Source organism: Lissotriton vulgaris, chromosome 1_1, assembly GCF_964263255.1.
Source record: "Lissotriton vulgaris chromosome 1_1, aLisVul1.2, whole genome shotgun sequence".
Classification (NCBI taxonomy): Eukaryota; Metazoa; Chordata; class Amphibia; order Caudata; family Salamandridae; genus Lissotriton; species Lissotriton vulgaris.
In genome coordinates this window covers 1,014,704,482-1,014,723,145 of record NC_141685.1, presented here as the reverse complement: position 1 = coordinate 1,014,723,145, position 18,664 = coordinate 1,014,704,482, and the positions used below count along the sequence as shown (strand labels likewise).

The 18,664-nt window shown below is 43.4% G+C and overlaps 1 protein-coding gene across 1 annotated transcript in view; it reads left to right on the top strand.

Annotated features, from left to right (window-relative positions):
* ATP13A1 (ATPase 13A1) overlaps positions 1 to 18,664 on the top strand; it is a 446,812-nt gene that overhangs the window by 212,862 nt on the left and 215,286 nt on the right. The window contains exons 8-13 of the mRNA XM_086961461.1: positions 339 to 468; positions 1,813 to 1,868; positions 2,449 to 2,575; positions 3,562 to 3,699; positions 11,803 to 11,923; positions 15,857 to 16,014. Coding sequence (XP_086817587.1) covers positions 339 to 468; positions 1,813 to 1,868; positions 2,449 to 2,575; positions 3,562 to 3,699; positions 11,803 to 11,923; positions 15,857 to 16,014 — 730 coding nt within the window. The remainder of the gene's footprint in view (positions 1 to 338; positions 469 to 1,812; positions 1,869 to 2,448; positions 2,576 to 3,561; positions 3,700 to 11,802; positions 11,924 to 15,856; positions 16,015 to 18,664) is intronic.

The window sequence follows — 18,664 nt, the reverse complement described above, 5'->3', positions numbered from 1 at the left end:
GCATACACATTTTGGGGTCAGGCAATGGCACTGAGGTCTGGTTAGCAGGCCTCAGTGCACTCTGGGTCGAATAACCTGCAGCATCAGTCCAAAAACCTGGGGGGTGACCATACAAAGAGGCATTTCCTTACAGGAATTTGGTGTGGTTTTTAATAGTTATTGGTGAAGACTAGGAAGTATGGGGCTTTAACTCTTGATCTGTCTCCACTGACTTTCAAGCACTTCCCAGTTGTTCTCCTCTTGTTTGTCAGGATCTCTTTGTTATTCTAAACTAAGTGTGTAAGCAGTTTTTCTTTTTTCACACTGACCGTAAACCGCCTTTTACTGCTTTATTTCAGGAACCGATTGAGGATTTGGACACTAACCATATACTGGATATGCAGGCAGACTCTAGACTGCATTTAATATTTGGCGGGACCAAAGTGGTGCAGCATACTCCACCCCAGAAAGCGAGCTCAGGCCTGAAACGTATGTTTTTACTATATACTTGGAGTTAAATGATGATTCATTGGACCATTGTTTAATTCTCAAACTGCTGACATTATACCTTGTGTTTCAAATTTGTGTTCCAAGCTCTTCTTATATGGTTGTGTGTCAGAAACTAAGCACAATTTGTAGCTCGATTTAACATTTCCCTAGATAGTTTAAATGGGACATGTACCCTGTCGTTTTTAGTCACGAGCCTACTATTTTGAATTAAGAATATGCTGCAGAAGAGCCTAGGCTATGATGGTGCCATAGTGGATGTCCACTGTGGAGGACCACTCTTCAGCAACACAAAAATCATTTTGACTTGCACGTGTGCCTCGCCTTCAAACCTTTTCTCCCCAACCCCCTTCTTCAAGACATACAGAGCTGGCAGGGTGCCTAAGGTGCAGAAACATGTAATGCTTGTTTATTATTCAGCACTGCTTCCGCCTGGAATCCTCTATGCTGTGGCTGATGCTGGGGTAGATAGCTGTAAGTCTCCCTGAGCTGTGACCGCTTTCACTGTCTGCCGCAAAGGTAGGGTTCTACTTCTTTGGTCACCAGTCGCCATATAACAAACAATGCCTCTGGTGAACAAAGTGCATGTGTGCCCATTTTCTGCACTTTCACTGTAGTATAACAGATGGGGCTGGACTGCAGACCACTGTGCTGCCCCTCCTATAATGCAATCCGTGCTGATGCACATATAGCTCTTGCACTGTAGCCTCATACAAATGAGGGGAAAATGTTAACACTTCACCATATTGTGGATGTGGGAGCGTCATATTATTGACGTTTCACACCATATGGACGTTGGCAAAGAGGCTGTCATGAAACGTACTGAATGTGGTGTTCTGTCTCGACCTCCCTCACCCTAAAAACCAGCAACAAGACGTCCCCTGCAGCAGGACACAGACGCAGTCCTCATTGCATCTGTTTGCAGGGTCATTTCTGTCCCCCTTTGTAAAGCAGGCTGGGTACCACCTACACCGTGAAAGACCGATTGCCTGCTTAAAAATAAACAGTCTGCCTTTCACTAATGCGCTAGGCCCAGAGAATTATATGTATTAGGTGCAATGTCCCTGTTTGCACCCAGCGCACATTGTTAAAGGGGCTCAGCAACATAAACAGGGACATTGCACCTAAGTACAACTAAGCCCTAGGTTATTTAAAGCAAAAGCTCAAGCAAGGTTAAGTGGGAAAGATGTGGTTTACATTTTTGAGGCCTTGAATTGCTCCTTAAAGCTAAACTAGGATTTGCAGGACTTGCCTATTCTGTTGAAATCTGTTTGCCCTGTAATTAGTCTTTCTTGATCTCATTTTCTCCTGTTTGTTTCTCCCTAGCTGTTGATAATGGGTGTGTGGCCTATGTCTTGAGGACTGGTTTCAATACTTCTCAGGTACAGGCTAAAATATAATACACTGTTGAAAATGCTTTTTCTTTAGTTCTTGTGCAAGGTGTTTGTATACATTTTCTGAGTCTACTGCTCAGTGTTTACATATGGTGATCTCTCAAGTGTTCTTTAAAGCTCTCTGTGTGGCATCAGCTGGTATGAATTGTATTATATATTCCTTTTGTCTGTTTAAATTATTTCAAAAGAAGACTTGACCTATTTGTTTGTCTGAATGTTGCTTCTGTTAGCGAGAGAATGACCACTGGTCTGTTATAAATGAGCTTTGGGGTGGTTGCAGCATATTCACTTTTTCTTTAGAGCAAGTGCAGAATGTTTGTTGCTTATAAAACTGCTTCTCTTGTACGTTTACAGTAATCTTAATTGTATTTTTCCAAAGTCTGTGAGCTCAGGAATGGTGATGAGGAAAATGTCTAGTTCTGAATAAGTGAAATTCGAATGCTGAGATGTTTCTTTTTTTGCACCACCCACACAAAGGATGGTGTGACTGAGCTATCTGCAGATCAGGAAAAAGTCTTTCCATGCGGATTAATAAATAGGTGAAAGGATTGTGTTTTTGTTTTTTTAGGGTAAACTACTGCGCACTATCCTGTTCGGTGTGAAGAGAGTTACAGCTAATAATTTGGAAACCTTCATATTTATCCTTTTCCTGCTTGTGTTTGCAATTGCAGCTGCAGCCTACGTATGGATTGAAGGTAAGCTGGGATTTCTTTATGCTGATTGGGAAGTTGGCAATCATTCTTACTTTTTAATGTGTTGTTCTTATAGTAGATTTTGAATGCGAGTATAGCACTTTGTAGCTTAGGGTACAACACACCTACTGTAGGAAGAGTTCATTGTTGCCATCTTCTATGGTTTGCTGGTTTTCTAGAATTTTGTTTGGCCCACTCTGAGATTAGTCTCCCCAGCTTTGTGAAGAGTGATCAAAGGAGAGCAGTTATGAGTTCGCAATAACGGAACTTTTTTTTCTCTTCAGATCTCATTTGAACTATTTCACTACTAGAACAAACATTTCTGATAACAAATGTTATGTTTGGAAAAATATTTATTAACTTGTATGTATAGGAGAAATGCAAAACCGCTGCTTTTAAAGATATTTACATTTTTCACTTGAGTCACTTGCACAGGCCAAACCCATCTTCTTGAAAAGTAGAATCTAGGGTACAAATGCAAAATCTCAATAAGCTGGTAGAAAAATAAGGAATACCATTGGCCCAGGTGAATGTATTGAGGGAGCATTGATTTGGAAGTAATTACAGCGCTGATCTTAATGGTGAATGAAGTACATGTATGTTGGTGTAATTGGTTGAGAAGGGTGTACTGCTGTAAGACATTGGTATAAGTAAAAGGTAATGTGCAGAAGTACAAAAGGAATCTAAAAACAAAAGCGTTTTAGAATAAAGTCACACCCCAGGAAAGGCAAAAGAACATGGAAGTTATCGTGTTAATTGGAAAAAGACAGTCTATTAGGAACATGCCATTTTTTGACATGGTTAGGCAGACCTGAGGTATTCTACAGGGACTTCCATTGTTAACCCCTAAAAATGAACACATGATTTGACATTTTTGGGAAATTCAGCACACTTTGTGTGATCGTTCTGCTCCTTGATGTTGAATCAAAGTTCTGGGTGATGAGCAGTGTGTTTTTTACTGGTGGTTCAATTGTTTGTTTACTCTTTAGGCACCAAGGACCCCAGTCGGAATCGTTACAAGCTGTTTCTGGAGTGTACCCTTATCTTGACTTCGGTTGTTCCACCTGAACTTCCAATTGAGTTGTCTTTGGCTGTCAACACCTCTCTCATTGCCCTGGCAAAACTGTGTAAGTATATTGACAATTGAAAGGTAGATGCTGTAATGCAGGTTTACAGTTAATTAAGGAATGTTCACAAGTCAATTATGCATAGTATGCTGAAAAACGTAAGTATATGCCTATAAAACATTGATTATCCTGGACTATAAGGAGTACATTTACTTCAGAGAATTTACCCAGCCATGGGCTCCCTGATGAGATGTGTAGATGTTTGCCCATCGGAACCAATTCCCTATTCGGCCACCCAAACTTTAAAACGCAGTGGTTTGGGAGTCCTATTTAATAGGGTTCTGTTATAGGGCTATAATGAGTAAATTTACTTCAGAGGTCGTGTCTGGTCCTCGGGTAACTTCAAATTTGAAAGGTTGCCTTCCACAAATTCCATCAACTTCATTAATTTGGTGACACAAGTGCCTCATAAACAGGTATTGTTTTTTACAAATCTTCTTGAAACATACTTGCTGCATACCGTGTCCTAAAATAAGTATTTAGGCTTGTGTTATATATAAAGTTTCTTTTGTTTTAACTTACTCATTAGACAGGTGATCTAGATATTTAATTGGATGTTTTTCTCGACAATTTCCTGTTTTTCTCAATTCACAAGGAACACATTTGGAACCCCAAATATGCATTACCCTCCCGTGTATGTTCTATATTTTCAGCCAGCACTTCCACTAAATCTCCCCAACAAAATATTGTGTTTGTAGCATGTGTTGCAGTATATTCAAATATTCTGCATACTTCATCTAGTGTTGGACTTAGACGTTTGCAAGTTGTTCTTTTTCTTCAAAGAAAGGCTTTCGAGCCGTGGGAATGCACTGCGATGCCACCGTTAGTTGGCAATGCTCATGGTCAACTACTCCGTGTTATATTGTTATTAATGCCATGTGATTTATGACGTGTACTGAGCGTGCTCCATGACTCAACATGTTTTCCATGTTTCCTCCAGGCCCGCATGGTTTAATTAGACACCTATGATTGGGGAAAAAAGCCTATGTTGTCTGCCCTATTTTCGACTTCCAACTAATGGGGCCTGGGGCGTGTGCCCCTCATATTTAACTTCTTTGCAGAGTATGCACATGTGGTTATGGAATAGATGCCCTACCAGTAGTGTCCACATTGTCACTCAAAATATCAGTTGTTTGACTTCAGCAGGTGTATAACCTTTGCCCCGACCAGGTTGATGTTGCATGCGAATACTGCCTTAACTTCCGGTAAAACATGACCTTTTGATACTGACCGGACAGGTGTTGGGCACATCAGAAGATGCAGCAGCAGTGCTCCAGACATCTTTGGAGAACAGGCAACTCTCTGCATGTGAGATGATTTTAGGAAATCCGCTCCACCAATTGTCACAGAATCAGCTAATAACTGGAGGAAGAAGAGGAGACTCCCTCGACTTTAGCCTCTCGAACCAAGATTTGTGCCATGGTCAAGGTTATGGTCGGCAGTGACACACACACACACGCTAAGCTGCCAATTTAGACCTCAAACTCAAGTGAGCATCGCTTAAAGGGGGTTGGGTGTTGAGCTCCCTGCCAAGGATCTTGCTACCTCTGATATGTTCAGCTCCAATTAGCACTGACCAAAGGCCTTGAAGCTGACAAACCTCATGTCCATGAGAATAGACTCTCCATGGCTGTCCACCCCCAAGATCCTTCACAAGCCTCAACTCCACTCAAAGCCGAAAACCCTTTGAATCTGGTGCTGATGCAATTGTCCACGGCAAAGCCGCCATCGGCTTCGCAGACTCAATCGCCGTTCAGCCCCAGCGGTTCAGAGCAGCCAATCCTCCAAAAACCATGGGAGGAGTTTTTATCCATCCCCAGACTGGAAAGGTTCCAACAAAGGTAGCTCCTCCGAAACCAACGGAGACTCTTGTCTTGCAAGATGAGATTACCCTTTGAGGAAGAATTGGTAACAGAACCGTCCCTCTAGCTGCTAAGTCTAAAAGATCTAGAGGCTGGGGAAAAATCCCTTTTCCCTATGTCTCACCCCCACTCCCTGCCTCTACCGTCACCTCCTTCACCTTCACTGCCTCCAAACTCACCTGTGGGATCTCTACATTCCCCTTATGGTCCCAGCAGCCCCTTCGGCCCTGCCACCCATTACGAGGCACCTTTTGACGATGGTCCACAGACAACCCATGGGACGTCTGTGATGTCTATCCCCGAGTGGTCCAAATCTGGGCCACTCCCCTGTTAGGGCATCTCTCCCGGATGACACCACTAATCGGGAGGTCATCTGACAGGTTGCCACCTTCGACAGGGTGGTTGTGTGTGTTCTAAAGGAAGATGGTTTCCTTGTAAAGACACTATCTACATCCGAACAAACAGTTCAGTTCCTGCCCAGGCTCCAGGGGCATGTTAAAGTCCCTGACACCTTCGAAGATCCTGTGAAAGCAAGTATGGTTATTCATAGGGTTGAGAATTTATAAGCCCTCTCCCAACAACCGTGCCTATATTAAGGGTCCGGTCCGGCCCGACTCCCTAATTGTCCTCATTGCACCCAAGCGGGCGTATGTTCAAGCTACAGGCGACGGTCCTCTGCCCAACAAGAGAATCAAAAAGCTAGAGTCTGCTACCAAAAGCGCGGTGGTCCCTCGTAGGAGAATAGCCAACTCAATGAGGCCCCTCTCACGCAATGACAGAGTATTAGGGTGATGTGATACAGGAGTTAATCAAGCATTTCACTGAGGAGTTAAAGAGGTGGGAAGTTTCAGAAGGCAAGCGTATATCCAGCACCACTACCCTCTGCACCCTGGACGGACGTGATAATGGCATCCGAGTGGCCAATACCAGTGTCCTTATTAGATACCATTCCTGTCTCCACATTTCAGGCTTCAAGCCGGAGGTCCAACAGTATATTTTCAACCTGCTCTTCAATGGGTGAACATCTGTTTGGGTCACAGGTTGACAAGATGGTGGATAAAATAAAGGACCAGCATTGCAAAATCCATCGATGCCCTTCAGGCTGGCTGCTAGAGCCTCTTTTTTGAAGGCAGCAGTATAGAGGAGGATCCAATGTCCGCGCCGTGGATCCTGCCCCTTCATATCCTAGGCAAGAATACTCATTCCACAAGCAGACAGCAAGAGAGTACACTTGGATTGCCTAAAGCGAAAACCACAACAAAGGCAGGGGTACAGGCATCTTTGGAATGGGGGTCTCCAGCTCCAAGCACGGACTTGCCATGCTTCCCCTAATCACACCACTTGTTGTGGGAAGGCTACACGATTTCCTTTCCCGCTGGGAGGAAATTGCATCAGACCAATGGGTGAACCCTCACCAGCAGAGAACCTTTCAACTTTCTGCAGAGATAGGTGCGAGCAGTCTGGTTAAGAGTATTAACTCTTTTTTTTTTTTTCCTAATCCCCAAAAAGGACAGCACCTTTAGACAAAACTTGAACTTCAGACCCCTTATACGATTGAGTATTTCATAACATTACCAGTTGGTAAACTGCAGGATGTTACTCCTACTTCAACAAGGCGACTACATGTCTGCATTAGACTTCAAGGTCGCCTACTTCTAATCCTCAACCATCCCGCCCACCCGAGGTAACTTCTCTTCATGGAAAGTGCCATTACCAATTGAAAGTAATTCCATTTGGGGTCAGTACTGCTTTAAGAGTCTTCACAAAGTGCCTAGCAGTGGTAGCCGCCCACTTAAGGAATGGGGGCCAGTCTGTTTCCCGACCTCCGACTGGCTGATCAGGAGCTCATGCAAGCACCAGTGACTAGCCCATAACCACGCTATGATCTCCCTCCTTCTTTGGCTGGGGTTTACAAAAAAAATGCCACCAAATCCCACCTGGAACCCCTCCATGCCCAGTTCTTCTTAGTAGCAATACTCAACGTAGTCCCAGGCAAAACCTATCCCAACCAGCAGAGGGTGTTGGCATTTCAGCAGCTCTTATCATACCTCTTTTTCTGGCCCAATCGTCAACTCTCAATCGGAGCCTTTATTGGTCTGGGCTGTCTAAAACTTTTTGTCTAGGACGTTATCTGTTATTTCTCAATCTGCAGAAATCAAGCATTGCATATGTCTCCATTTAGCAGCTATAGCTACTTACCTGCAAAACAGCGAACAGGCCTTCCTAGTTCGCATTTCTGTAGTCTAATCCTTTATGGAGTGTCTCAAGACTCATCCCCACATCCTGCATGGAATCAGTGTAGCCCTCACCAGATCCCACCCTCAACCCCATTTGAGCCAAGGCTCTCTTGCCCTCTTTAGTTCCTACTCTGGAAGGTAGCTTTCCTAGTAGCCATAACATCTCCTAGACCCATGAGTGAATTGCAGGCTCTCACACTACAAGAACCTTTCATTCAGGTCCGCAAGGATAGGGTCATTCTTAGTCATCCCAAAGTTCCTACCCAAAGTGTTTTCCACCTCAACCAAACTTTAGATCTCCCAGTCTTCCTGTCTCAAACCGACTCAGTAGCAGGCCCCCTAGATGTAAGATGGGCTCTAATATATTTGATTGGAAGGAGCAAGTCCTTCAAAGTTCATCAGCTGGTCGTAGCCTTTGCCAAACCCCCACAGGTCAGCGTATTTCTATAGCTGGTATTGCTGGGTGGATAGTCAAGTGTATCCAAACTTGCTATTATAAAGCCAAAAGAGCCCTTCCTGTTACCCTCAGGGTGCTCTTAACTGACATAAGTGGCAACCATGTCCTTTCTAGGCAATATCCCCCTAGCTGACATATGTAAGGCACCCACTTGATCAACCCAGCACAGTAATGTGTGGATGTCTTAGCACTCAGCGGACGGGGTTACTCTGTCACAACGGTGGAATATCCCCTCTGCCAAAATCTAAATCTCACTATATCCTGTGGGATTTCGATTTTGGCAGACAGGATATCCATCACTGTTGTGATGGAGTAACCCATCCGCCATGTTCTAAATCAGGCCCTTGACTCTACAGCGGGCAGTTGCTGATCAGACGGTCCTAAAGACTTTATTTCAGACCTCTGCATCATCCACACACTAGACTCCTCTTGTAGGCAGGTACTGCTTTAGTCTATGCAGAGCATGTGTGTATAAAGCAACAAGTTACGAACGGAAAATGTTACCCTGTTGTAAAGGAAGTTAATTAATAAGAAAGAGATCTGTAAGCATCTGTTCGTACCATATAGTGCTATAGATTCACATGAGCCCACCCTTCTCCCCAGAATTGTCTGGCTCTACTTGAAGAATTATTTCTTGTCAATTAATTTACTTTCACAATACATGTGCACCATACTGCATTCACTCCCAACTCCTCTCACCTGCTGTGCGAAATGTAGTCTATTATTGAGTCTGTGCCCATTTGCATTGCCAATTAGGGGTGGAGTCACAGTGCATTCTGTGACTCGAAAGCCTTTCTTTGTAGAAAGGCAACTTGCAAATGTCTGAGCCCAACACAAGCTGGCAGGAGGATGCAGAGCATGTGATTCTACAGCACTACAGGCTGCAAACAGATGCTTACAGATGAGGTAGCATTTTCCTTATAACTTTAATATCTCATTCTTTCATTTTTCTCCCCTTCACGAATAGCATTTCTAACTTGGCGAACCAAATCATAATTACATGGCTTAGTGTTACGAAAGCAGACTGGCAAGAAACCTTTCCTTTTCTTCTCCTATTCCGGGTAACGTTTGTGTCTTAACAGTAGGCAAATGACTTGCGGAGCCTACTGCATTTGAGAAAATATGGTAAACATAACATCCTGACAGTACTTTAATATGAGGATTAGAACAATTTGGCATGACAGTTACTGAATATTTTTTTTGTTTTTGCAACTTTGCATTGTCTTGTAATACTAAGCTGATCTAAGAACTTGATTTCTGAACATATTTACTGGTACTAAAATGCCCTAATTAGCATTAAGCTTAGTGCAAAGAACGAAACTGCACAACTCTCTTGCCAGAGGGCTGGAAGTAGACATTAAGTAGACCTATTTATTTATTTATTTATTTATTTTTTGCTATTTTTAAAGCGCGCAAATACCCATACAGGTGTCTCGGCGCTAGTGATCACAGAACTTCCTACACTTTGACGGGGTGGTTAGGCAGAGGAGAAAAGCCATGTCTTGAGGTTTTTTCGGAATTTAAGGAGCGTGGGGGCGGTTTTGATGTGCAGTGGGAGGCTGTTCCACAATTTAGCAGTGGCTGTAGTGAAGCACCTGTCTCCCCAAGTGGCCTTTTTTGTCCGAGGGACAGACAGCATGAAAACTGTGGAGGATCGAAGGGTTCTGCGATGCTCCAATGGGCGTAGAGCTTCTTTTAGGAACTTAGGCCCTGGGTGGTTAAGGGTCTTATAGGCTATGCAAAGGGCCTTAAATTTTATTCGGCTCCTGATTGGGAGCCAGTGGAGCTCTTTGATGTGATGGGAGACAGATGTGAATTTGGAAATAGAGAGTAAGGTTCTGGCAGCCGCGTTTTGCACGGTCTGGAGTTTGTTGAGGACTCCTTCCTGAGCATTAAGAAGCAGAGAGTTGCAGTAATCCGTTTTAGAAAACACTAAAGTACTGATAAGTGTTTTGCCGGCTGACTGTGGTAGATAAGGAAGGAGTTTCTTGATTTTTTTGAGGGTGTAGAATGCAGATGATACAACAGCATTGGTGTGATGGTGGAAAGTCAGTTTGTTGTCAAAGGTGACTCCCAGGTTGCGGACCTTAACCACCGGTTGGGGGGGAGATCCCAACTCCGGTGGCCACCATTGTGGGGACCATGCTGGTTTCAAGCTCCCGAATGTCATCACCTCCGTTTTATCAGAGTTGAGTTTAAGACAGTTTGATGACATCCAGGAGCTTATTGCCTTCATTCCCTCCTGAAAGTTGGCTGCCACGCTAGCTCCATTATTGTACACCGATAGTACTAGTTGCGTGTCATCGGCGTACGTGGTAAGGGCAATACCATAAGATTTTATCACCCTCGCCAAGTCCGATACATAGATATTAAAAAGCGTCGGACTTAGCGAGGAGCCCTGTGGAACGCCGCAGGGGAGTGAGAAGGTCTGGGAGGTGAAGTTACCCATTTTGACAGTCTGTGGACGATTGGCGAGGAACGAAGCAATCAGAGTTTTAGCTGTTCCTCCTATTCCCAGAGCTGCGACACGGTCGATCAAGGTGATATGATCGACCGTGTCAAATGCAGCGGAGAGATCAAGGAGTATCAAGACTGCTGATCCTCCCTTGTCCATGGTTATTCTGATTTCGTCTGCAGCTTTCAGTAGTGCCGTCTCTGTCCCGTGTCCCTGCCTAAAACCGAACTGTGTGTCATCTAGCAGATTGTTGTCGTTGATGTATTTTGATAGCTGTATGTTCATGGACTTTTCAAAAATCTTTGCTGGAAATGGGAGACAGGCGATGGGTCTATAGCTTGCTGGGATAAGAGGGTCTAGCGTTGTTTTTTTCAGCAATGGCTTTATAATCGCCTCTTTCCAGACTGAGGGATATATACCTGTTGCGAACATAGCATTGCATATGGTAGACAACGAAGGGGAAATTGCTTCCGGTATGCGGTTGAGAATGGAAGGGGGACATGGGTCGAGGGGGGAGCCGGATTTAGTGCTGGCTATTAAGGAATCATTTGCATTTTCAAAGGTTATCCTAAAAGACCTTTTAGGTTTCTTGATTTAAAAGCCTTATTTGCACTGCTGTTTAATTTGAATGGCAAAATGGAGAACAACCTCACTGTACTCTTTTCCATACGGCAGGAATAGTAGTCGGTCAAAGGTCCTGAAAACCTTATGCATTTCTTTTCCACCGTAACTTTTCTTTGTCTTTTTTTCTGTTAAAAAGTAACAAGGAAATTTGTAGACTTCTCTCTTAAAATTGTCAGATTAATTAACTTAATTGATAATATGGTCTTCTGTAGTCATACCCTTTTCTCAGTGTTAATTTCAGAAATCTTTAAAATCTGATTTACTCCTATCTTGATTCTTATTGCCACCAGCATCTCCACATTTAATCCTCATTAGGATCTTTGTGCTCTGAGAAAATGAGGATGTGTAGTAATGTATCTTTCAAGCCGCTCGTTGAAAATAGCACCCTGGAGACTGGCATTTTGAGTGTTTTTAAAGTGCCTGTTTCTTAAACCTCAAATACCTTGTGGCATTCCTTTTTTATTTCAGATGTGTACTGTACAGAGCCATTCAGGATTCCCTTTGCAGGGAAAGTTCAGATCTGTTGCTTTGATAAAACGGGCACCTTAACAAGTGAAAGTCTAGTGGTCAGAGGAGTAGCTGGCCTCAAGTAAGTATATAGTTTTGTATTTCTCTGCAACTTTTTGTTACATTTAAGCAGACTTAAAAACTTCAAAGAGTTCTGTACTAATGTAATAATTACATTTGAACCCAAAGAATGACAATAGTAAAATCACATTTTATATTAGTAAATTAATTTTTTTAGCTTTCTTCTGCCTTACTATGTTATGCAACACTTGTGTTTTAACTCACTGGTAGAATTTCTTGAGAAAATGGTAATTAACAATTGAATGTTGATCATTAAAATTGACTGGTCTCGGTCTACTCCTTTTCGAAGACATCCATAGAAGTTCCATGCCAGTTTGGTTATTAGTCTTTCATCTTTATATTTTTTTCTTTGCTATTTGTTACTTGAAGTTTGTATTCCCATTTGTGGATAAAGGTTCACAAGCACCAGGGTGGAAGGAAAAGCAGCAACACGTCATAACCTTACTTTAACCCAACAAAGGGGCCAACTTTATGCCATTTTATTATGATAATTTGTGTATCACAAGACACAACAATGTCTTGAGCAGTTTCTTTGTGGAGCAGGGTTTAGTTTTCATGCATTATTCAGGCTATATTTGAAGTTCCATGACACAGATTTTCAGTGTATATATCTAGAGACGAGGCCTTTAAATTATTATGTTGGTTACTTAATAGAAATTATGGTTTACTTATTTTAAAGGCCTGCATCGTTACTACAGTGCAAAGTCTGTCATAGTCTATTACGGAGCAAAGTCTGTCATAGTCTTTAATTCTTGGGCCTACCACATGTGATGTTTTAAATTCTTTTTGGTCACAGAAATGTAACCATCTTTAACTGAATACAAGTTTTCATGAGCACAAGCAAAAGCTTTAAACATGAGAGAGGTTAGAAAAGGCCTGCAAAACACTGCTTTTCAATAGGAAGGGGAGGTTGGGAAAAGATGGTGATATTGTCTGACAGCTCCTTCAAAGTATTTGTTTACACCTCCTTGGTACCTTGCCTAAGTCAAAGCATGCTGCTGTAAACATTTTTTTTAAATGATTTTATTGATTTTATAAGTATGAGAATACACATTGCTATTTTGTCAGCACTTAAAGATGCCAGCGAGAACCATCACATCAACACCATCCTATAAATCTTGATATAACAAGTATGCAAGTTATGCGTCCTAATCTCTGTAAGAAAGGGGGTTATTCGAAATGAACTAGTGCCCACTTCAAAGGATAAGGCCATCGCTGCTGGGTGTAACACAAATAAACCTCTTGTCAATTTTATATGTATTTGTAAAGTCCAATATCACTGGCGAGGGTATCCTGGCGCTGGGTATGTGTGTATGCTTAGCCCTGTCTATAGTAGATTGGTTAATTGAAAAGTGAGTTCTTCAGCTTCTTGCAGAATTGAAGAGAGAAGGAGGCTCTGAGGTGGAGTAGGTCGTTCCAGGCTTTTGGAGCGATGTAAGAGAACACCCGTTATCCTCATCTAGTTTTATATGTGTGTGAGATGTGAGCCAGTGGGAGTCCTGCAGAGCATAGGTGTCTGGGTAGTTGGAAGAGGATGCAACTGTTCAGATATGTGGGGCCTGAGTTGAGTAGTGCCTTTAAATGTGTGTGTGCGAGGAGTTTGAATTTTGTGCATCTGGAGCCAGAGTAGTTCTCTGAGGCATGATGTGAGTTCTGTGTGAGAGGCTGAGGATGAGTCTGGCTGCCGAGTTCTCTAGTGGGTTGCCTGATGATCCTGCAATAGGTGTTCCCATAGTCTAATTTGCTGGTAACTAGAGGGTGAGTGACCTTTTCTAGTATAGTTTGGGAGCCATTTGAACATCTTCCTCTGCATCTTCAGGGTGTGGAAGCAGGACGCAGTGTCTGCTTTGACTTGTGCAGTAATTTCTAGTTTGCTGTCAATGATTATTCTGAGGTTCCTGGTATGGGTTCTGGATTTGGGTCAGAGTGCGGCCAGCCACCAATTTGAGTGCCATGGTGAGGTGTTCTTGCCGAAGATCACTGCTTATGTCTTGCCCTTGTTGAGTTTGAGACAGTTGGCTTTCATCTAGTTGACAACTTCAGACATGCTGGAGGTGAACTTATTTCTTGTGTGAGGGGGGGTCTCAGTCGAGAGGGGAGAGTACGAGTTGCATGTCTGTGTGGTTGACCTTGGCCAAAGGGATTTTGTATCCGTGGAATAAAGTGAGGCTGAGCGATGAATCTTAAAGCACTCCGCAGATGAGTTTGCAGGCTTCAAAGGAGTACGGTCAACTTGAGTTCTTTCCATAATGAAGGAGCAGATCCAGCAGAGAGAAGGTCCCTTGATGTCAATTTAATGCTGGCGCCTGATGATGGTGGTGGTGTGAGACTGTGTCAAATGCTGCTGAGAGGTCAAGTAAAATGAGGGTTGCTGTGTCTCCTCTGTCATGTATCATATGGATGTCTTCTGTGGCAGCTATGAGTGCTGTTCCTGGACTATGGTTGTGCCTGAATCCAGATTGCAAGGCGTCTAGGAGCTGGTGGCTGCTGAGGTCAGTGAGCCCTTGGTTGATTTCTCTAAGAACTCTGCCGGGTATGGTAGGAGGTAGATGAGTATGTAGTTGTAAAGTGTGGCTGGGTGAGCTGATGATTTCGTGAACTGGACTGATCAGTGACATGATTCCAGCTGTGCTGGAATATGTCTGAGTCAATGGAGGCATTGAGAATGGGTGTTAGGGCTTCAATGATTGGCAGGAGTCCTTTGGTGAAGGCATGGTGGGGGCAGGGATCAGCTGGAGCCCCGAGTGGATGGTACTCATTGTACCAGCGATTTGGATAGTGGTGACGGCTGGCCACAAGGTCAAGGTTCATTCATTGGCTGTGATGGAAAGTTGAGGTGCAAGAATGATGGGGTCTGTTTGAGGGTCGAAGTTGAGAAAGATAGATAGATATAACAGAAGAATTCTGAAAGCTTGTTGCAAAGGTTCTTGTGAGGGGATGATGTTGCAGGAGGCGGCCCAAGGCACGTTGAAATCTTTGATGGCGAACATTTCCTTGATGTTGTTAGTGCTGGTGTCAATGTTATCTGCGAAAGATGTGCACTTAGTGTTCTGTATCTCTTGGTGGTACCATCTTAGGGCTGATTTGAAGATGTTTATCTGCTGTGGTAATGTCACATGAAGCAGGGAGGCTTAAATCAAAAGCAATGTCCAAATTATTTAAGCAGGGCTTACGCAGTAGTAAAATACATGTGACACAATAATACTCGCACCACAAAGCCCCAATAATAAGTTTATTGAAACCCTGGTCTCATAAGAGAAGTGGACTGTTACCAGTGACAGTCTGGAAGTCAAAAAGTTTGAAAATTTCTCAATCTCATCACAGAAAGGTATTGTGCCGATTTAGAAGAAAAAAACTCTTCCTCACATTGGCCACTGCTGAAATTGTGGCTTCCACTGTGGAATCGAAGCGCGATACCTGATGTTAATATTTCACTTCTGTTCTTAGATTTTCGTCACAATAAAAAACACTGAACATAATCTTCACAAACGTTATTTGCAAAAGCTATTAACATTATAAATTACAATAACTTTTATTTAAGTATTAATTATTAAAAAAAATAAAAGCCATTTGTATTTGTAATATCAATACATCTAAGTCACGTTAATACAACACATATTGCATTACAAATGCTATAGGTGTCACTTTTGCGAAAGTTAAAACTATTGGCATTGTAAATGAGAAAGCTATTAATTTCGCTATTTTCAAAACCAACACATAAAAGAAAATGGACATTTACAATACCAATAGCTCAAACTTTCCTAATGCGAGACCTATTGCATTGCAAATGCTTGTTTGGATTGACAACAAAAGGTTCGAGTAAACTCGACCTAAAAATGGCTCTTATGTAATGTTGTTGCTCTTTGCCTCAAGGAGACTTAATAACCTGCTGTACGTTTAACTAGCCTTTTGACTTTTCTGTCAATGATTTTAGAGATGGGAAAGATATAACACCCGTGACGGACATTCCTATAGAAACACACCGAGTTATAGCGACCTGTCACTCGCTCGTGCAGATGGATGACGGGACTTTGGTTGGCGATCCTTTGGAGAAAGCAGTGCTAACTGCCATTGATTGGTCTTTGACTAAAGGTATGCCATTGATAATAAAAAATACATGTCTTTCTGTGAAATAAATGAGATAATTTGCATTTTACAGTGCCATTTTCATTATACAGTGACTTGGCCCTGCAGGCTCATAGTTAAGGTTCGCAGTGTGTGTAATATTAAAACTTTTTTACGTTTGAATAACTTTTCCTGACTTAATCTAATCTACTATGACTTTACAGAGTGGTACAATAAAGTAGACGGCTGCCATGCATCATCTCTATTACCCTGCTCTTTATAGTATTTCCCCACCCAACTAATAATCTGTGTAGGGTTCTCAAATCAAAAGAGCACCTAAAATTTGTGAGGATGCATACTGTCCCCTCTCCAAACCTATTAGAGCCTGATTGTGTCACTTTCTAGTCTAGTGCATAGGCCTGTGTCCGTATGTTTTTGGGACAATGGCCGCCATCTGCTCTAAGTATAGTTCTGTTTTGACCCCCAATACCTTTGGTCATCTGCCTTCATGTGTGGAACTTACAAGGTGTGCATGAAGATTTCAGTGTTAAGAGAAATGTTACAAAGAAGATTTAATTATGGGTCCCTGTTTGATGGTCTCTAGTTGGCAGAGGTAGGTACCTTTGACCAAATAGGGACCCTTGCGTCTAGTCAGGGTAACTAGGTACACTCCTAAAATAACCTCTGCTCACCCCCCTTGGTAGCTTGGCACAAGCAGACAGGCTTATCTGAGAGGCAGTGTGTAAAGCCTTTGTGAACACATACAGTAACTCAGTGACAACAGTACAGATGGACACCACACAAGTTGTAGTATAAAAATAAGTATTTTTATAAAGACTTAAAACAAGACCACCAATGACAAAAATCCACAATACTGTACTTCAAAAATGGTAGAAATAGCTTAATTCTCTTTAGATGTAAAATGCGACGCTTTGATTTCAATGTACCTTTGGATGCGTAACGCTATACAACGAAAGTTTTGCAGGGAAGGTGATTTTGGGTCCTTACACGCGACACCGGTGATGCGTCGCTTCTTTTCCGCGTGGGGAGGTGATGCATTTGTTTCTTACTGCGCCTCCGTGGGGATGAGACCAGCAGCGCCGTGATGGGATGAAGATCCAGTGCAATGAAACAAAATGGCGTCGTCTTCTTGATGCGGCAACGATGCGTGCACACCCGATGGCCGTGCGAAGACTCAACGATTCTTCTGAGCCGCGACAGGCCCTGCAACACGCTTCGTCAGTGATGCAACAGCATCTGCTGTGACGGCGACACTTCTCATTTGATGCGAGGCGCTTCGGGTGATGCGATGGCGACAGCACGCTTCTCCTGTGATGCGACGGCGACTGCTGCGACACTCTTCTCCGGTTATGCGACAACAACAGCTGTACTTCTTCAACTTGAGTCACGCATCCAGCGAGACACAGTCTCTGAGAAGGCCCAGCTCCACAGCAGGCACTTCAATTCCCAGCAAGGGAAGGCAGGAGAACTGGCTGGTGAAGTCTGTTATCCCTGAGACTTCAGCAAGAGGCAAGCTCTATCTCAAGCCCTTGGAGATCCTTTACAAGTTGATTTGAAAGTAGCACAAAGTCATTTCTCCTTTCTTTGGCAGTCAGGCAACCACTGCAGGCCAATCCCCCAAGCATCACTCCGCTTAGCGATAGTCTCTTCCTCAGTTTCTCTGGTTCCTCTGCTCAGCAAAGTGATCTAAAGTTCTTGGGTCTGGGTCTTGGTCTGGGTCCCAATATTTATACTAGCAAATTCTTTGTCCTCTGAAGGCAGAGGGTCTTGTACCCAGTCCAAACCAGTTTTGTGCAGTCCTGGAGCACTTTGTTGACAAAGCTCCTTTCTTTTGACAGTGTGGGCCAGCCATGGACAACAGACGCACCACAGGAGATGGAGCCAGCATTGTGGAAGGCAGGCCCAGCCCTATTCAGGTCCCAGGTGCAACTCCTCCCACCCATCTACATGCATACATAGCTCTATTCAGCCCTGTGCTGACTCACCCTGTGTCCTGGAATACTCCGGCCCATGTCACTCAAACTCCAGACAAGGAATAGAGATTCAGCAGAGGCAGGCTTGGACAGATAGGCAAGAAAATACTTACTTTCTAAAAGTGGTATTTTCAAACCCAGAATGTTAAAACCACCTTCGCTAAACTCGAATTTCTACCTGGTTCCCTGAGTCAGTTCGGATTATAAGATGTTATAATCAAACTGCCCATTCAGTCCTATAGGGAACACTTGCCATAGTGAAAAACAAAACGGCTGAAATTCACTATTAGGACATGCCACACACACCAGGGCAGGTCCTACCTTTTACCTACAATGCACCCTGCCCTTGGGCTTACCATAGGTGTGACTAATATGCAGCAAAGGGAAGGTTTAGGGACTGGCAAGTGGGTGCACTTGTCCCGTCAACATGGCAGTACCAGACTGCCCACAGGCTCTGCAATGGCAGACCTGAGACAAACTTTTACAGGCTACTTCTGTGGGTGGCGCTACCAGTGCTGCAAACCCACCAGCAGCATTTGGTTTACAAGCCCTGGGCACACTCAGTGCACTGTACTCGGGTGTGACAAGTAAACCAAACCAGCCAATCATGAAGTCACTAATCCATACATCAATTTACCCTAGGGAGAGCATATACACTTTAGCACTGATCAGCAGTGGTAAAG